The following is a 16,879-nucleotide window of genomic DNA, read 5'->3' on the forward strand; positions in this document are numbered from 1 at the left end:
TAAAATGCAAAAGCTTTACAAGCATAATTTAGTAGCATTATTTATATAATTTCAAATAAAAGTTAACAAACTATACTATGATCTACACATATATAGTTACCCTAATGAGTTATTTTCAGAGGGTTGGTCCTCACTCTTACCAAAACTCTCAAAATAAAACACATCAACACACCAATCATTAAACCGATTCCTATGATAAGCTCTTTTGTGACTAAACAGCTTATTTCCAACACCATTTTTCTTCTTCAAAGTTAAAATTGTTGATGACCCTTTCTCAGCTTCTTGAACAAGATTGTGAAATTCCCTTGGCCCTCCTGAAGGAATTCTAGTAATTCTCAATGGATTTTTCCCTATGATTCTCTTTTTATCATTGATTTCTGAAGTAATACGATCTGGTATAGTGAATGTGATTCCAAATTTTCTTGGTCTAGACCTTATAGTACAAAACCTCAAACTCATTTTTTTTATTCATACTACCATACAATATAGCTAGGTGTGACATTTATATTGTACTAGTAAAGTTTCCATGGTCAACAAAAATTGGTTTTTCCCTAAAAAAATAGTTAATTCATATTCTATGAAGTATGGTAGAAGTTTTCAAATTCCAAAACAATGGGTCTCTCCATCAAAATTACAATGGGCTGATTAGATACATATTTAAATTTAAATAAGCAAAGTACCACTGACAAGTGGTATGAATTTTTCATCTATATGATAATGACAAATTTTCTAACCAAGTGATATCTTGAACTAAAATAGTAAATGGAAAAAAGAAAAAAAAAAACAAACAAATTTTTTAGAGATCCCAAGGACCATACTTAAAAAAACTAAATAGAAATTTATTTTGGAAATAACATTTTTTAAACTTAAAGAAAAAGGAATAGACTACTTTTTTAAAATGCAATATTTCCATTTTAATTTTCTTAACTTCTTTTAAAAACATATGTTAACATTTTTCTTTAAACTTCAATTATTTCCATTACTAAAAAAACAAAAATTAGTGAAGGAAATTTAGCGAGGGAAACATGAAATTTCTCTCTAATTCTGTCACTAAATTTTGCGACCAAAAAATTTGTGAGGGATTTTATTTTTTCCGTCACTAATTTCGCTCTTTAATTTTGCTTTTTCTTATAGTGTTCATCAAGTTGAGTCTCGAAACCAACTAGGTTATGACCCTACGCATTATGGTGAGAGTTTCCCTTGAATCAAAAAGGAAAAAGTGGTACTATTTTTTTTATGGAGAGGTAGTTTCCCTTAAGTAAACCCACCTACCTATTACATCCCAAAAGATTAGCCACCAAATTCGCTTTATACCAAAAACTTTTTCATCACAATTTCAGGAAACCATTGAATTTCATTCTTTATACTGTTTAGGAAACATATAGCATGCATGCATGTACCTATAAAATCACCAAGTTAGGTAGCTTGTAGGAGTCCTCTTCACTTTAAATCCAAAAGTTTGTCTCCTCTAATAGTGGATGGGCTTGTGCTTCTAAATAGTATTAATGTATGATTGTGTCTATTGTATGTGTGACTTTGATGATTATAACAATAAGTGAAAAAATGATTTAGCTTTTCCCCAATTCACGATAGTGAGCTAGAATCCGCTTCCCCTATAGTACACCACATGATGTCATATAGTTAGGCCAAATCATAAATTTTAAGATGGTATTAGAGTCTGTTATGTGATCCGTTGGATTATCTCCTATCGAATTTCTGCTATCAGACCACCACAGTTTATATCCATGCATCAAACCAAATGGTGTTGGATATGTCGAGGTGTGTTAAAGAGACCCACATTAGATGAGATGTGACTTGAACAAATATTTATAATTTGGATGGTTATCACCTTACAAACCTATTTTATAGGGTTATGTTAGGACCAACAACGAATTCTAAGAGTAGTTACAAATTACAATAGTGAACTTGGATCGAATTCAATACTCAATATTTGAAGGCTTGTGGTCCGTATAAACACGCACATATCGAAGGGTAAAACATTCTTTAATTGCGTGTTGCATAAAATTTACTTCAATTTACATATGTCATAGTTGCCCTTAAATATTAGGAAGCAATTGTACTTTGATTTAATCATTATTTTTTAATTGCTTCCCAATATTTAAGGGTGAATGATGAAATATGTACGGTCCAATCTTCAGACACTACTTTTTTATTTTATTTTTTATATATAAGCCTCACACACTTCTTAACATTATATCACAATAAAGAGTTTTGATTTTGCAAACATTTGATTTAATTGATCGTTCTTAATCAAAATTGTAGAATTTGCCTCAACTTTTTAACAAGATATATCAAATTTCTTGAAAAAGTTACATAATCATCATGTTGGGGATAACAAGTGCACGCCAAAAGCCGACTTACACGTACGTACACGGATCTTTGATAGAACATACAAGAACACACCGAAAATAAAGTAATATATCAAAAATAAAATTTCACATCCCTTACTTACATCCATAGAAATTAAAGAATGATAAAGATATTCACATCTCACAAATTAAATGGTCACGTACACAAATATTAGTTTATAGAGAGTTTTCTGACTTTAGTCGTGTTGAGTTACTGGAAGAGTTGGAATAGGGATGGCAATTGGACCCAGATCCTATGGGCACCCGCAAAAAATACCCGCTATGGGTAGGGTAAAACCCCGCTTTCATGGGTCCGGGTTTGGGTATGGGTAATTACCCGCAAATTTATATGGGTATGGGCACGGGTATGGGCACTGTTCTATCCAGCCCCGCAACCCGCATATATGTATTTATATAATATTATAAATATTTTTTTTTGTACAATTAATTAATAAATTTAACTATTTAAGCCTAACCTTAAACCTAAAACAGATTAATAAAAACTTTAGTAACAATTTATTATGATTTTAACATGCAACTACAACTTTTTAACGTATAACTGATGTAAGGTATCTATTTTTTTTTCTTTCCAGGAATAATTTGGATGTTTTTTTATTTGGTTAAATATTACGATTCATATTATTTTGTAAGTTGATTTAAAAAAATTTGGATCATAATTTTATTTCATGTGTGGTGATTTTTATTATCTTTCCATGGCTAAAGTGCGGGTAATGGGTGCGGGTATGGGCACTTAAGTGCCCATAGGGTATGGGGAAGGGCACTAAAGTTGTTGTCCACGAGGGTACGGACACGGGTACGGGCATTTTTTACAAACGCGGGTATGGGGATGGATACTATAGTACCCTATCCATTGGGTACCCATTGCCATCCCTAAGTTGGAAGGACTGTCCATAATCAAACAAGTAAGAGAGATACCACACTTTTACCCAAAACTTAAGACAATGAGTTTATGAGTCCTCTTACTTATAAGATGTTCAACCTTTACTATTTTATCCGATGTGGGACATATAACTCACATTTATACACAATAACAAATCGGTCCTTAAACCATATATCAATTACTTTTTAAATGATCACCTACATATCTCTCTCTAGGATATGGCATGACTTTCATTTATCTATATAATTTAGTGAACATTAATTGTCCTTATAAGTATATTATTGTGTGATTTTCAAGTGCCAAGATACATTCACCCATTTCTTATAATGTACCTCTTACATTTCTATCCATTTGAATTTATTTAGAAGTTTTAATTGATTTCCTAACGCAAAAGATATTGGTTGTATCAAGAATTAACATCTGAACATACTCACTTTTTCCAATTTTATAAAGGGTTTTGATAATCAGTGCCCTAAGGGCAATGATTAAGGATGTCAAAAATAGAAAATTTTCATTAAAAACAACAACTTTTTATCTTTCATAAAGTTAAACATTCAACTTTTCACCAATTTCCAATGCATAATTTCTATATTAATATTTTTGTTGTTGTTGTAGATAGACGAAATGGCAAAGCCATTATAAACTCATACACACAAGTGGAGGGGCGGGGGTTCGAACCCCCGTCAAGACGTCCAGCTTAACAATTTCGATACTTTACCAGTTGAGCTTGGATTTCTGAACTCTATATTAATCTTCTTAACTAATGCTCTTAGGGCACTAGTTAGCATTTTCCTTTTATAAACTATGATTAAGTTCAATAATAAGTATGAAAAAAAGATATAAAAAGACTATACATGCTTAAAAAAAAGATTATCTATGAGGATCGTAGCCCCTTTTCGAGAAAAAAAGGAGGACCATAAGTTTGTCATCCAATATAACGACACTTAATATTAAGATCATCGCTCTGTTGTAAGTAGAGACCCTCTCCATTTTTTTTAAAAAGAGAAGTTTTATCACTATAATCGAGTATATAAAAAACACATTTTCAAATGTAGCGATAAACTTTTATAATTAAAAATAAATAAAAAATAAAGTCCTCCGTTTGTAACACTACGCATGACAACTAACCCCTCTTAATTTTACCTTGGGGAAGATCTCCTAGTAATTTGAAATTCAACTGATTATAAGGATTGTTTTAAGCAGGATTTGAACCCGATTTTTTCGAATGACTCGTTCTTAATTGAAGCTCATAAACTTCTTGAGTTCAATGAATTAATTTTTCCCTATTGATTTGTGAAAAACAAAAAACAAAATCATCTAAGTATCACATAAAACATTTGTAGCGGTGGTGGTCTCTTGGCACTCTATCATGCTAGGTTTTGTTGGGTATTCCAGCGTTGTAGCTTGTGTGGAGAAGCCCTCTATCTCAAAAAGATCAGAACTTGAATCACTAGCTACATCTTCATCATTTACATTTGACTTTGGTAAACTTGTTGGTTGAAAAACATGCAAGGAATCACGTACCTCCTCTTCCTTTTCTTCTTCATGATCATGATCATCATCTTCATCATTTGTTGTCAACTTGTCTTTTGGTGTTTTTTCTTGATTCACATCATTTATAGTAATTTCATTTTGTGGGAGAGCTTGAATTTGAGGTGTTGGCAATGTAGTTGAACTTGAGGCTTTTGGTTTTGAAGTGTTTTCTTTGACTTGCAAAGAATTTTTATCAAAACAAGAACATTTTCTTCTTATAACAGATATTGGTTTTGACAATGAAGCTTTGATTTTCTTGTAAAGATCAATAAAAATGTTACTATGAGAAGGGTTTTTCTTGGAAGGTGAAATTGCATTTGTAGTAAGATGAGAATATTTCAAACCAACAAGTTTGTTTGAAGAAGTGGAAGAAGAAGATTTTGAAGAATGTGTTGTTGAAGTTGTAGCATGGAATGATGATGATGAAATAGAACAAGCATGTGAGTATGATTTTCTCTTCTTTGCTTCTTGATTTTGTTTGTGTTGGCTACTTGTGTTAAGAAGAGGAGAAATATTATAGTTGTTGGAATCAAGATCATGAGCTATGGATCCACTACTAGGTTCTTTAGTAGCATGACGTGGTTCACTTTTCTTTAGATCATCCATGGTATCATGAATTCCTCTTTCCATTTTCTCACTTTTTTTTGGAGAGATTTTAAACTAAAGATTTGAGGTAATGCATTTAATTAATATTCCTTATGCTTCTATATATTTAAGTAGGAAAATGTTTGGTGTACAAGCTATGTAGATGTATACAACTTAAAAAAGAAAAGAAAAAGAGAGTGATGTGATAGAAAGAGAGAAATATAGATAAAATGTGGAGTTGAATTAATGTTTGAAAATATAGAAAGTAAGTGTATCATTGTTGATTTAGTGTGGGGTCAACATCGTCAATAAGACTTTGGATGTCGATCTGAGCTTAAAAAGAAATGTTATTTTATCATTAGAATACTATCACTCTGTCCCCGTGAGCATAGCTCAGTTGGCAGGGACAATGCATTATTATATGCAGGGGCCGGGGTTCGAACCCCAGACACCCCACTTATTTACTTTAAAAGTGAATTTCTAGCCACTAGGCTACCTGACCAAAAAGAATACTATCACTCTTGCATTTTTTTTAGGGATCATTCTTGCAACTTTTTATTTGCTAAATAATTTGTTCTTGAAAAAACAATTTGATAAAAATCAAAGTGAAACTATTTAATAAGAAGAGATGTGGCTAAAAACACACTTTTTAATACTCATTTTTCACAACACTATTTTTTAATGATTAAAATTTATATAGATCCCAACAAATAAGATGAGTTTTAAATAAATTTTGACGAGATTTGCATGGATTCTAACTAATAAAAAAGAGTGTCGAAAAATGTGCGTTGAAGAATGTTCATAACATTATTCTTAGTAATGTAATTTATCTACCGTTAATCAATCAATTGCTCTTTTTCTTTACACTTTTTAAAATATTTTTTATTTATTTGTCATATGTTTCAACTATGATTGAATCGATTGAACAAACAAAACCTCGCATGACTCAAAAGTTTGACTAGTGCGATCTTCAATCCAATTTTTAAAACAATTGTTTAAACATCGTGAGGACCACATCTATGTGGGGGTGTCTTAGGACTGTGCACTAATTTATCGTGTCATCAATCATTGAGTAATAAAGGAAAAAAGAAGTTTCATATCCATTTAATGCACAGAAACCTCAAATGTACAAGGATGATTGTTAATGGTTGAATTTTTTTTTTAGAACTCATTTTAAAGTTTGTACGATTTGTGTCATTTCCTCATCAATTTCTCCTTTACTTCTAATTAACGCACTCTTTCTGGTCTCAAATATAAACAAAAGTTAAGTCAACAAAAATTGATGTATTTCGTCTAAAATTTAAATTAAATACATCCATGTGTTGACTCAACTTCTGCGTACATTTAAGACCGAATAGACTATGTAGTTGGAGGATAACCCTGAATTCTTTGCATAATCCCATCATTAGACCACACAAAGCTAGAGGTAGTAGTGTTTCTTCTTCTTTTTATCCATCATTGCCTAAGGCTAAATTGTCTCTTCTTCTCTTATATCTTCAATGGAACAAATTCCCAACATATATATACTATGTCTTGTTGCTTTCTCAATTAATGTACTCAATTATACAAAATATTGATTTATATAAACTATTATAAAAAATGATGTTATCTATGCAGAAATTATTGTGCCAAAGTTATTTAATGAGAATAGTAAGATTTGAGAAATAGAGATAGAGATCCAAGTTCTTTTCATTCATAAGGTTTGAACTCAAGATTCCACTTAAAGATAGAGATCCGAGTCCATCTTCAATCAGATAGAAATAGTATTGTTAGTTGAAACAGATATTATTTGGTAAATGTGATAAATGGATATATTTCAAAAAGTGAATAACAAAGCAAACATTGTAACCAAATGATGGTATATTTGCAGATTGAAATCTCAGCTAAGAAGTTCCTTATTGTTACTATTTCAAATTTATAAGTAGACATTGAATCACTTTCAATGGTTTCTAAATTGATGAGATGTGACCAATTATAGGTTCATGAATTTGTTGGACGTTGATATATAAATTTGATAATTTTCTTGACTGATTTGATAAATTTGACTTGAAATTAAGAAATTGACAAAAAAACTTGTATAGAATTATAAATTATTGATCTTTTTGGTTCGTATGTCACTTTCTCCTTCCTTAAAAAAATGTCACCTTCTCCTAGTAATTGTTTCAAATTAATTCCTAAAGTTTTTTTATTTTATAAGAAAATTACTACTTATGAAAGCAAATAAGTCGTAGTAGAATGCAAATAAATTACTTCTTACTGATTTTAGTGAAAGTTATTTTGAATTGATCCTTTATGTCAATTCAAAAACTAAACTGTGGTATATTTTTTAATTCGGTTATTGATTTAGTGGTCACACTCACACATACTAAAATAAATACATAATAAGGAGAGGAAAAATGTGACATGTGAATTCAAGCTCGGATTCCACATAAAATGTCTTCATAAACAAAATATTAGGCTCTAACAACGATGATGACAATGATCTCAAATTAGTTATTTCATGTTTATTACTCCCTCTTTTCCAAATAAAAGGGAGAAAAATGGTTAATAATTGAGCTATAAAAATTGATAAAATGTGAGAGAGAAAAAAAAATGAAAGAGAATCTATATACAGTCAATTAGAGAAAGCAATGTATGTCATGTAAGGGTCCAATTATGTACATTTAATCTGACATTAGGGAAGGTATGTCCCAAGTCTTGACAAATAAGACCACAAAAGAAAAAGTCTTCATAGGTTGACACAATGAGAAGTGAATTGATTTGGAAGCAATGATATGGTGGGTTCACCACTAACCTTCTAACTAACATGCAATGTTTTATTGCATGCTTCAAGACAATTCATGTCCTGTACTCCTTTTTAGGTGTCAAGGATTTTTCCTTGAAAAAATATTTTGTCTACATTCTTTCCATCTAATTATACAAAACTCTTTGACCTAGTGATCCTTCAATTTAATTGTTATTTTTATTTAGGTTTAATTGCACTTTTTGATCCCTATCTTCCCAAAAGTTGCGGCTATGACCTCCTAACTAATTTAAATACAAAACAGCCCCCTATGTTTTGATTCTTTGGCAGTTTTGGACCCTAGTCCATTAGTGAGGTACCACGTGTATTATTTAGGGGGCCACGTGGCACCTCACTAATGGACTGGGGGTCCAAAACTGCCAAAAAGTCAAAACATAGAGGGTTGTTTTGTATTTAAATTAGTTAGGGGGTCATAACCGCAACTTTTGAAAAGATAAGAATCCAAAAGTGCAATTAAACCTTTTATTTATCCAAGATTATTGTGTGTTTATCAAAGTTTTCAATTAAAAATATCTCAAATGATTAGCCAACAACAACTAATCACTGTTATACAGTTGTTGCCGGCTAAACATTTTCTTAGAACACCGAAAATTAAACATGAAAGCATCAGATCGACCTCAAAATCCATCATTATTCATTCCTCTTTTTACTTTTAGAAATTTTGATTAGTTGTTGGTTGCAATCAATTTACTATTCATTTTTTGACTTGACCATAAAGGTCATCTCTTTTTTTCACTTAAACATTTTGGAAAGTTTCCAAAGATTGATGAATAGAGAAAATAAATTAGTTTCATATTATTTATTGATTTTGATATGCAGCGTATGTGAGTGTTGTAAACTCTGAAACATTGAGTTTGATTCATACCGATAAAAACAAAGTATACATTTTTTTCTACTTCATGATAGCAAACAAATCAAATATTTAGTTATAACCAATGATATACCTGATAATTAGCCTAAACAAGTAACAATGAAAACTCATTCAGGTAAGCCAAATATAAAATTTGAATAAAAATTTGGAGACATCCTTAATATATACACCCTTTATACCACTCTCGAAAATATCAGTTAACCAAGTATATGGTCTGTATGACCACATTTTTCAGTTGCATGAATACTATTTTTTGACCACTATTTAAAAGCTGAAAAATGTGGTCACACATCTAAAATGCGCGTGATTACTATTTTTCCACTTAGTAAACAAATAAGTTCTGGAAAAATAGTGGTCACGCAACTAAAAAAATGTGGTCACACATACCATATATTTGATTAACTAAAATTTTTCAGAGTGGTACAAAAGGGTGTACACATTAATAAGGATGTCTACCGATCATTGCTCTAAAATTTAAGGGAAATTCATGGTCACATATGACTTGGTCATCATGGTGGAGACTGCATGGCTGATATAGAGATTTATCAATAATTAATCAAAACAACAATTAATCATTTGTGGTTGGATATTTTTACATGTGAAATATAGCAACATGCAATATGATAACGAAAATCTTATTACAGAAATCAGAATGAGTGAAACTAAAGTTGAAGAATATCATGAAATGGAATCATTAATATTTTGCATGCATGAAAATGGGATTTGGATTCTCTGCAGTTGGGAAACAACATACATTGGCATCAATATCCTCCTCAAAATTTCATGAAATGCAACTTTGACGCATCATTTTCGGAGCATCAAAGAAATGTTGGAATTGGTATATGCTTACGAGACGAACATGACATGTTTATGGGAGCAAAAACAATGTGGCTTCAACCTCTTGTTGATGTTAAAGTTGGTGCTACTAGAAGCACTAGAGTGGAGGAGAGAATTGTGTTTTCATAAGTTGTTTTCAAAGAAGTAGTCCACCTTTTCAATTCTTCAGCTCAAGACAACTCATAAATATTATCCATTTTGAGTAGTTGTCGAATCTTGTTATTATTTTATTGCAATAGATCTTACATCAAGTTTTTTAGGGTAATATGGTTGCTCATAAACTTACGAAGATGATTATATATAATGTTAGTTTTCATTTTATTTTGACATACTAAGCTATATTGATCATTTGATTTTTACTAAAAGGAGATAGAGATTGACGATTAAAATAAATATTTAGATGCAAGAAAATGATTGATTACGAGAAAGATTGAGAGAAATATATTAAATACAGATGATTGAAAGGTAGAGAATTCAGATCCCATATAATGGTGGCCAATGTAACCTTTTAGATCCTTAAAATTAATATAAATGATAAACAAACACAAATTTGTTGACACAAATACAACTCCGTATATGTACTGTTCATAAATACTCCATTTTCCTTTTTTCCTTCTTCCTTTTTCCCTTAATTGTCTCTTTCCCCCACTTTTCTCATTCACGACCACCTCCCTTTTTTCTGCAACTCCGATCTCCAGCCATCGTCCACCGTTATCAACTCCACTATCCTATGCAACTTCGATCTCTCATTGAACCTGTAGAAAACTGATGGATTTCATCGACGGTGGTGAGAATGGTGTGTTCAGATCTGAAGGGATTAGAGGTTGACGACGACGTTGGTGAGAATGACGTGATGGTGAGGATTATGGTAGTGGCGATGATGCAGTGTGTGGTGGCAAGGACGGTAGAGGTGATTGACGAGTACAGTGGTGGTGGTGGTTAGGATGGATGGTCCAGTGGTGGTCGGGAAGAGAAGAATAAGAACGAGGAAGGCAGAGAAAAGGGAAAGATATGGGAAGTAAATTACAAAATTATCCTTCTATTTCACACGTGGCGTCCACATGTGCATTGGCTTGGGGGGCAAAACTGCAAAATGGACAATACTTAGGGGGCGGTTTTGTATTTTACTTTATTAGAGGGTTAAAATCGCAACTTCTTGAAACATAGGGGGCCAAAAATGCTATTAAGCCTTTTTTTATTTAAGAAACTAAATTAACACACTCAAATTGACATCAGGGATAATCAAACTTGAGACCTTGATATCACCAGATCAATTCAAATGGCTTCAAAACATCGTCGCTAAAAGTAGATAGGCTACAGTCTATTAAGTTTATCTAAGTGAAGTATGTGAAAACTAAGGATGGTATGTTAGCAGCATGAAATCTTAGCTAACATGATTCTCAATATTATTTTTTTTACCATACTATTCTCAATTTATAAGTAGTAATTGAATCACTTTCAATTGTTTTTAAACTCGTGAGATGTGACCAATTAAATTCATGAATTTGTTGGACGTTGATAAATTTGATTTAAGATTAAGAAATTGACAAAATGTCTCTAAAATTATAAATTATTGCTCATTTTAGTTCATATGTCACCTTCTGCTACTAATTCTCTCAATTAATAAAAAATTAAGCAATGGTATGTCTCACCTCTTGAAAATTCATATTTCCAAAAAAAGAAAGTTTCATTGTTTAACCTAATTGGAAATGGACTGATTTGGAAGCTATGGTATGGTGGGGTCACCTTTAACCTTTTAGCTAACATGCATTGCCTTATTGCCTGTTTCTAGACAAGTCATGTATGCATAATACACCTTTTTAGGTATTCATGATTTTATCTTGGAGAAATATATTATCTACATTCAATGGTCTTTTTATGGTTTTTTATTCAAGATTTGGTTGAACGGTAAAATTTATTAATAACACAAGACGAACAAAGATCAGCAAAACATAAATAACAACATAAAGGACGATGTATGTAGGCATAACACTCAAAATAAAACTCATACATCTCGTACATCCAAAACCTCATTAAAGACAACACTCAATCGAGGGCTACCGCCAAAATCAGTTACGGACTAATCATTGTCGCGGCACGTAGCTGTTGCTAGCGAAATATTTTTTTATGCCAACGAAAAATAAACTTAGGAGCACCGGGTCGGCCCTAGAGTCCACGGTTATTCATTAAACTTAGGAGTGTTTCTAGCATTTATCTCAAGTTAAAACCAATGGATATGATGATAAATAGCCTAAACCAGTAACAGTGACAAGAAAATTCATTCGGGTAAGATAACTATAAAATTTAAGAGAAATTCATAATGGTATTGTTTAACTGATACAAGATTTATGGTCCTCAATCAAGGACCATTTTCCTTTCCTTTATTCTCAAAAGGACAAATATCAGCATCTTTATCATTCATCTGAGTTCATTTCAACTTCATATGCTCACAGACATGACTTGGTCATCATGGTTGAGACTGCATGGCTGTAATACACATTTATCAACAATTAGGTAATCTGTGTGATTGCACATTTTGACATGTGAAATGCACCAAAAAGCTAAATGATAACCAAAATCTTATACAGAAATAAGAATGAGTGACACTAAAGTTGAAGAATAGCATGAAATGCATGAAAATTGATTTGGATTATCTGCAATTAGAAAATCTGCATTCAAGTAATGAACGGTGTCTTATCAAGAGAGAGAAACCTGAGAATCCTTTTTTCTTCAAATCATCATCACCTAAGCAACAACTTGATGTTTGAACTTGCCCTCCAAGGACTTCGATGTCCGATATCGATAATATAGAAACTGCATCAAAATCTAAAACTGAAGTTAAGGTAGACATGTTTCTTCCAGCACCCTTCTACTATGACTCAATAACAATCTCATATTGTCATGAATGACTATATTTGAATTTAATTCAGCATCTAAATTTAGATACCAGTCTAGTTCGTACGTTCATCGAAACAAACAAGTATCTTACTAGTAAATAAGAAAAGGATACAAAAGAATCAAGAATGGAACATCCTCCTGATTCTACAAGCCATGGAAGATTTGGACCAAGTTTTGACCAATCCATGCTGCTTACAAGTATGCTACATGAAACAAAAATTCATGTCTTGTTGAATATGTTGATTGACATAGAAGTCACATATTGAGACTTAAAAGATGATATAACTAGAAGCATACCTTGCTACATAAGTAGTATTCCCAATTAAAGCAAAGAGAAACATTAGAGGATTCACACCCTACATGTAATGAAAAAGATTAATATTCTACTTAGAGAACTAATTAAATCGTAGTTTCTTACGGATTAAAAAAAAGTGATTTTGACATTATGTAATTTTTAAGAAAAACAAAAGTTATTGTGTTCCTTTATCATAACGAAAATCACTTTTTTATAATTAAAAAAAATAATCTCATGAAAAAGATGTTTAATAGAAGAAAACTTATAAATAATCACATCTTGCAATGGTTTGAGTCCCTCACCTCAAAGTTACCTCTTCTGATCTGCAAAATTGACGAAAATTATAGTCAATTCAATATTGAACTATATAAAGAGAGCAAGACTAATCAATCAATCATGCTCAAGATATATGATAAAACTACAAAAGGAAACTTATTATAAGATTTAAAATTTCTTTCAAAAAAAAAAAGATTTAAAATTTTCAAGTATGCACTAAATAGCATATCGCGTAATTATAGTGATTAAATTTCGCTACGCTATTCGACAAAACTGGTTTCTTTTATTGATTTCTATAACAAACTTTTCCGAGTTCTTCACAATGCAGGTTATGTGAGAGTGAGACAAGAATCTTGATCAGAAGAATTTCTAATCTAAACATCAAGAAAATATAACTTACATTCAAACAAATTTGAGGAAGTCTTCCACCCATATATATAACTGCCATTGCCCAACCAAGGTAAGTTCCAATGCTATGGTATGCTTCCACACCTTGATCTGACAACTTATGGCCACTAACCTGAAATTTAAGAAATAATAACATTTTTATATACCTAGACGAAAAATATTCGGAAACACTAAAAACGATGTTTTGAAATTCCTCCAAGTGTGTAAAAAAATTGTGATTTGTATTAAGTTACCTGCAAAAGCTTTCTCCCAACATAAATCACAAATTCTTTTCTTGGTTTTGCAACATCTGAATGAATTCTTGTATCCGGTGAATGAAGCAGATTCAAGGCACCTAGAAAAGTTAACGTCGACACCTGAAGAAAGTAGAAGTGATTAGATTTAAATTCTAGCATTATTGTCATAGTGTTGTGAATCCATCGCAGATCGTGAAAAATAGCGGTGCTATAGCCACTTTTTGGCAACATTTTGAGCTAAATTGTGAATCGCAGAACAAAAGCGATTTGTTAAATTGTGCTACGCTATAGCTGCTATTTTACAACATTGCATAGTTATGGAAGACTATAGTAGGAATAGAAAAGTTTACCAAACATAGAGTGTTCTTTATCTTTAAAGATGGTGCCGATTTTGTGAAGACAGATGGAACAAGCAAAGGCTCTTCTATCGGGTCCAAAATAAGAGAAGATGGCATTCTTTGGGCTAATTCTGATTTCGGAGTATGACTCTTTGATAGATATCTTGCTGACCTAATGAAATCAAAAGAGAACAGTTTTGAGAACTTTGAAAAACAAATTATAGTCAAGTCGGAGATTGAACTGGTGAGACCATCGGATCATGGTTCAGTTGGCTCCGTCACTATAACCATGGTTAAACGAGAAGACTAGTAAAATTTAGCATAAAATTTCAATGAAAAGGATTAATTACTGGTAGTATGATTGTGTTTCAACATGACTCTTTTGAGCCGGAAAAGGAATTGGTGAACTCAAACCAATGGCTGTTCTTTGATCAGCAGCATTGCCATTTTCAACTCCGTTATTGCTTTCGCCATCATCTATTGGTGGGTCAATCTGATCACGGCACAGTACATGGAATTACAAATAAAACAAAATAATGATCTTAATAATAATTGCATATATCCTAATAATAGGAAAGGAGTCAAATGCAGATTTCTTTAATTAAATCAGTGTTATAAATCACAGATCGCGAAAAACAGTGTTTTGTTCAAATTCCATTATACAACAGTGCTATAGCGCCGCTATAGCCTCTATTTGATAACATTTTGTAGTAAATAGTGTATCGCAAAACAATAGAAACTAATTCAAATTCTGCTATTCTATAGCGCTATAGCCGCTATTTCAACATCACTGCATTAAATCTAAGATATCATATACAGCTTTCTATCGTGATATAGTAATATCCATAACCAAACATATCACAGTTACAGTATGTCAAAAATTTCACAGGCAAAATGAAGTATCGGAGTTTTTACCTTGAACTGTCTCTTGTGCTTAAGTCGGGGATATATGTGTCCATAGTAAGTGGCTTGTAAACAAAGTGTAAGTGTTATCAACGTATACAACTGCACAAGAATTCAGAAGTTAGATGAAATTATTTACAAGGTCTTAGAACACCTCAATCTTCGGCTAGAGTCTTTACCACTGCAGTATATAGCTGAGTCGGTAGCTGCAAAAACAAGAAATTAAGTTATCTAACTTGGCACACACGCCCTTATGATTGTCTTAACTGTCACAAATTATATATTGTTGAAATAAATATTGGCCTAATATCGATGTTGTTAATCGCAGAAAAATGGCACCATAAAAGAAAATGGCATTATCGCAGAAAATAGGTCTGTTTATAGTATGCAACGCTAAAGTACTATAGTGCCGCTATAGCGGCTATTTGACAAAACTTTGTGATAAATACGCGGAACAATAGCAATCTGTACGAATAGCGGTATAGCGTCGCTGTTTGACAACACTGGTCTACATGTACAGTGATGTGAATGTTTATAGGTTAGTCTTAGAAAACCTAGCTACTTAAAATCTTCGAGACACAATAGAAACACTCACAGTTGCAGGTTCCAATAAGCATCCAAAGAGGTTGAACAAGTCACTGTAAAAATAAAATAAATTGAATCAAATGTTTGATGTATGTGGTTGGAACTTCGTGCAAACGTAATAAAATCAGAAAAATATATAAATCAAACTATGACACTGAATACAGATGAAACATAAATATATAAAGTGTAAGACAAATGACTCAAGTTGGCTATATGGATCAATCAATGGTTACTAGGCTCTTTCACAAATCACTAATTTTCCGCAATACGGTATTAAGTACAAAATGTTGTCAAATAGAGGTTATAGCGGCGCTATAGCACTGTTGTATAACGGAATGTGAACAAACCACTGTTTTCCGCGACCCGTGATTGACAACATGTAACAATCACTATCTTAGAGTATTTTTCATATCACTTGGTAGAATGAGTTTAAAATCAGAATGAGTTTAACTATATATCACTGGCTCTGTGATTTTGTTGAAGCTCCAAAGTGTAGCTTTCAATAAAATCATATACGCACACCATGATTCTGCTAAACTCACCGCAAATAAAAAAATGCACTTAGTGAACACTATCAAGTGATGTTAAAGTTCCAAAAGCAACAACAGAACACACACAAATCTAAACAGGAACAGCTTATGATTAAAATTAAACTACATTAGAATAATTTAAAACAAGAACTTAATTTACCCGATTATCCACGTCAGCAAGAACGTCACAGACAAACCATGAGAAGATTTTTCTCTATAATTTGTGATTAATTGAGGTATCTCAGCAATCATCCAAACAATGACACTAATAACACCTAATGTAATAGAAGCTGTCTTTGCATCACTTCTCATAACCATTTGAACCAATTGCAAACAATGTTGATTTCCAAGACACAATGATGTGGAATTACCAAATACTCCTTCCATTGTGTCAAGGAATTGGTATCTACAAAATCATCAAGAGTAAAAAAATCAGTTGCAGAATCTCTTATGAAAATGATATATAGTACATGAAAAGATGTGAGATCCCAAAAACATTGCATAAGACATT

The 16,879-nt window shown here is 32.0% G+C and overlaps 2 protein-coding genes across 5 annotated transcripts; both read right to left on the minus strand.

Moving 5' to 3' along the window:
* Window positions 1–4,533: 4,533 nt before the first annotated feature.
* On the minus strand, window positions 4,534–5,463 carry LOC11412532 (actin-binding protein F). Its single transcript, XM_003618867.3, has one exon. The coding sequence runs from the start codon at window positions 5,431–5,433 to the stop codon at window positions 4,588–4,590; it is 846 nt and encodes a 281-aa protein (XP_003618915.1). The 5' UTR covers window positions 5,434–5,463; the 3' UTR covers window positions 4,534–4,587.
* A 4,091-nt stretch (window positions 5,464–9,554) lies between these two features.
* LOC11422546 (lysosomal amino acid transporter 1 homolog) lies at window positions 9,555–16,879 on the minus strand. 4 transcript variants are annotated; one of them, XM_039834953.1, is made up of 13 exons: window positions 16,529–16,877; window positions 15,849–15,891; window positions 15,433–15,459; window positions 15,266–15,355; window positions 14,701–14,843; window positions 14,363–14,522; window positions 14,010–14,132; window positions 13,769–13,888; window positions 13,395–13,415; window positions 13,095–13,153; window positions 12,910–13,000; window positions 12,612–12,725; window positions 9,555–9,591 (listed from the first exon to the last, which is right to left on the minus strand). In XM_039834953.1, exons 1-12 carry the CDS (start codon window positions 16,753–16,755, stop codon window positions 12,645–12,647), a joined length of 1,185 nt encoding a protein of 394 aa, XP_039690887.1. In that variant the 5' UTR covers window positions 16,756–16,877; the 3' UTR covers window positions 9,555–9,591; window positions 12,612–12,644. The 4 variants fall into 4 exon arrangements, 2 of the variants coding, with proteins under 2 accessions (XP_039690887.1, XP_024641316.1); XR_005646583.1 differs by having other exon boundaries at window positions 9,569–9,591; window positions 13,406–13,415; window positions 16,529–16,879; XR_005646582.1 differs by lacking the exon at window positions 9,555–9,591 and adding an exon at window positions 12,159–12,386 and having other exon boundaries at window positions 13,406–13,415; window positions 16,529–16,879.

This window comes from Medicago truncatula, chromosome 6, assembly GCF_003473485.1.
Source record: "Medicago truncatula cultivar Jemalong A17 chromosome 6, MtrunA17r5.0-ANR, whole genome shotgun sequence".
NCBI lineage: Eukaryota > Viridiplantae > Streptophyta > Magnoliopsida > Fabales > Fabaceae > Medicago > Medicago truncatula.

Coding starts and splice junctions, on each gene's coding strand:
- LOC11412532 (XM_003618867.3), bottom strand. CDS start 5,433: ATGGAAAGAGGAATTCATGATACCATGGATGATCTAAAGAAAAGTGAA.
- LOC11422546 (XM_039834953.1), bottom strand. CDS start 16,755: ATGGAAGGAGTATTTGGTAATTCCACATCATTGTGTCTTGGAAATCAA. Junction 14,844..15,265: donor AGCACAAGAGACAGTTCAAG/GTAAAAACTCCG, acceptor TGCCGTGATCAG/ATTGACCCACCAATAGATGA. Junction 13,416..13,768: donor TTCCTCAAATTTGTTTGAAT/GTAAGTTATATT, acceptor TCAATTTTGCAG/ATCAGAAGAGGTAACTTTGA.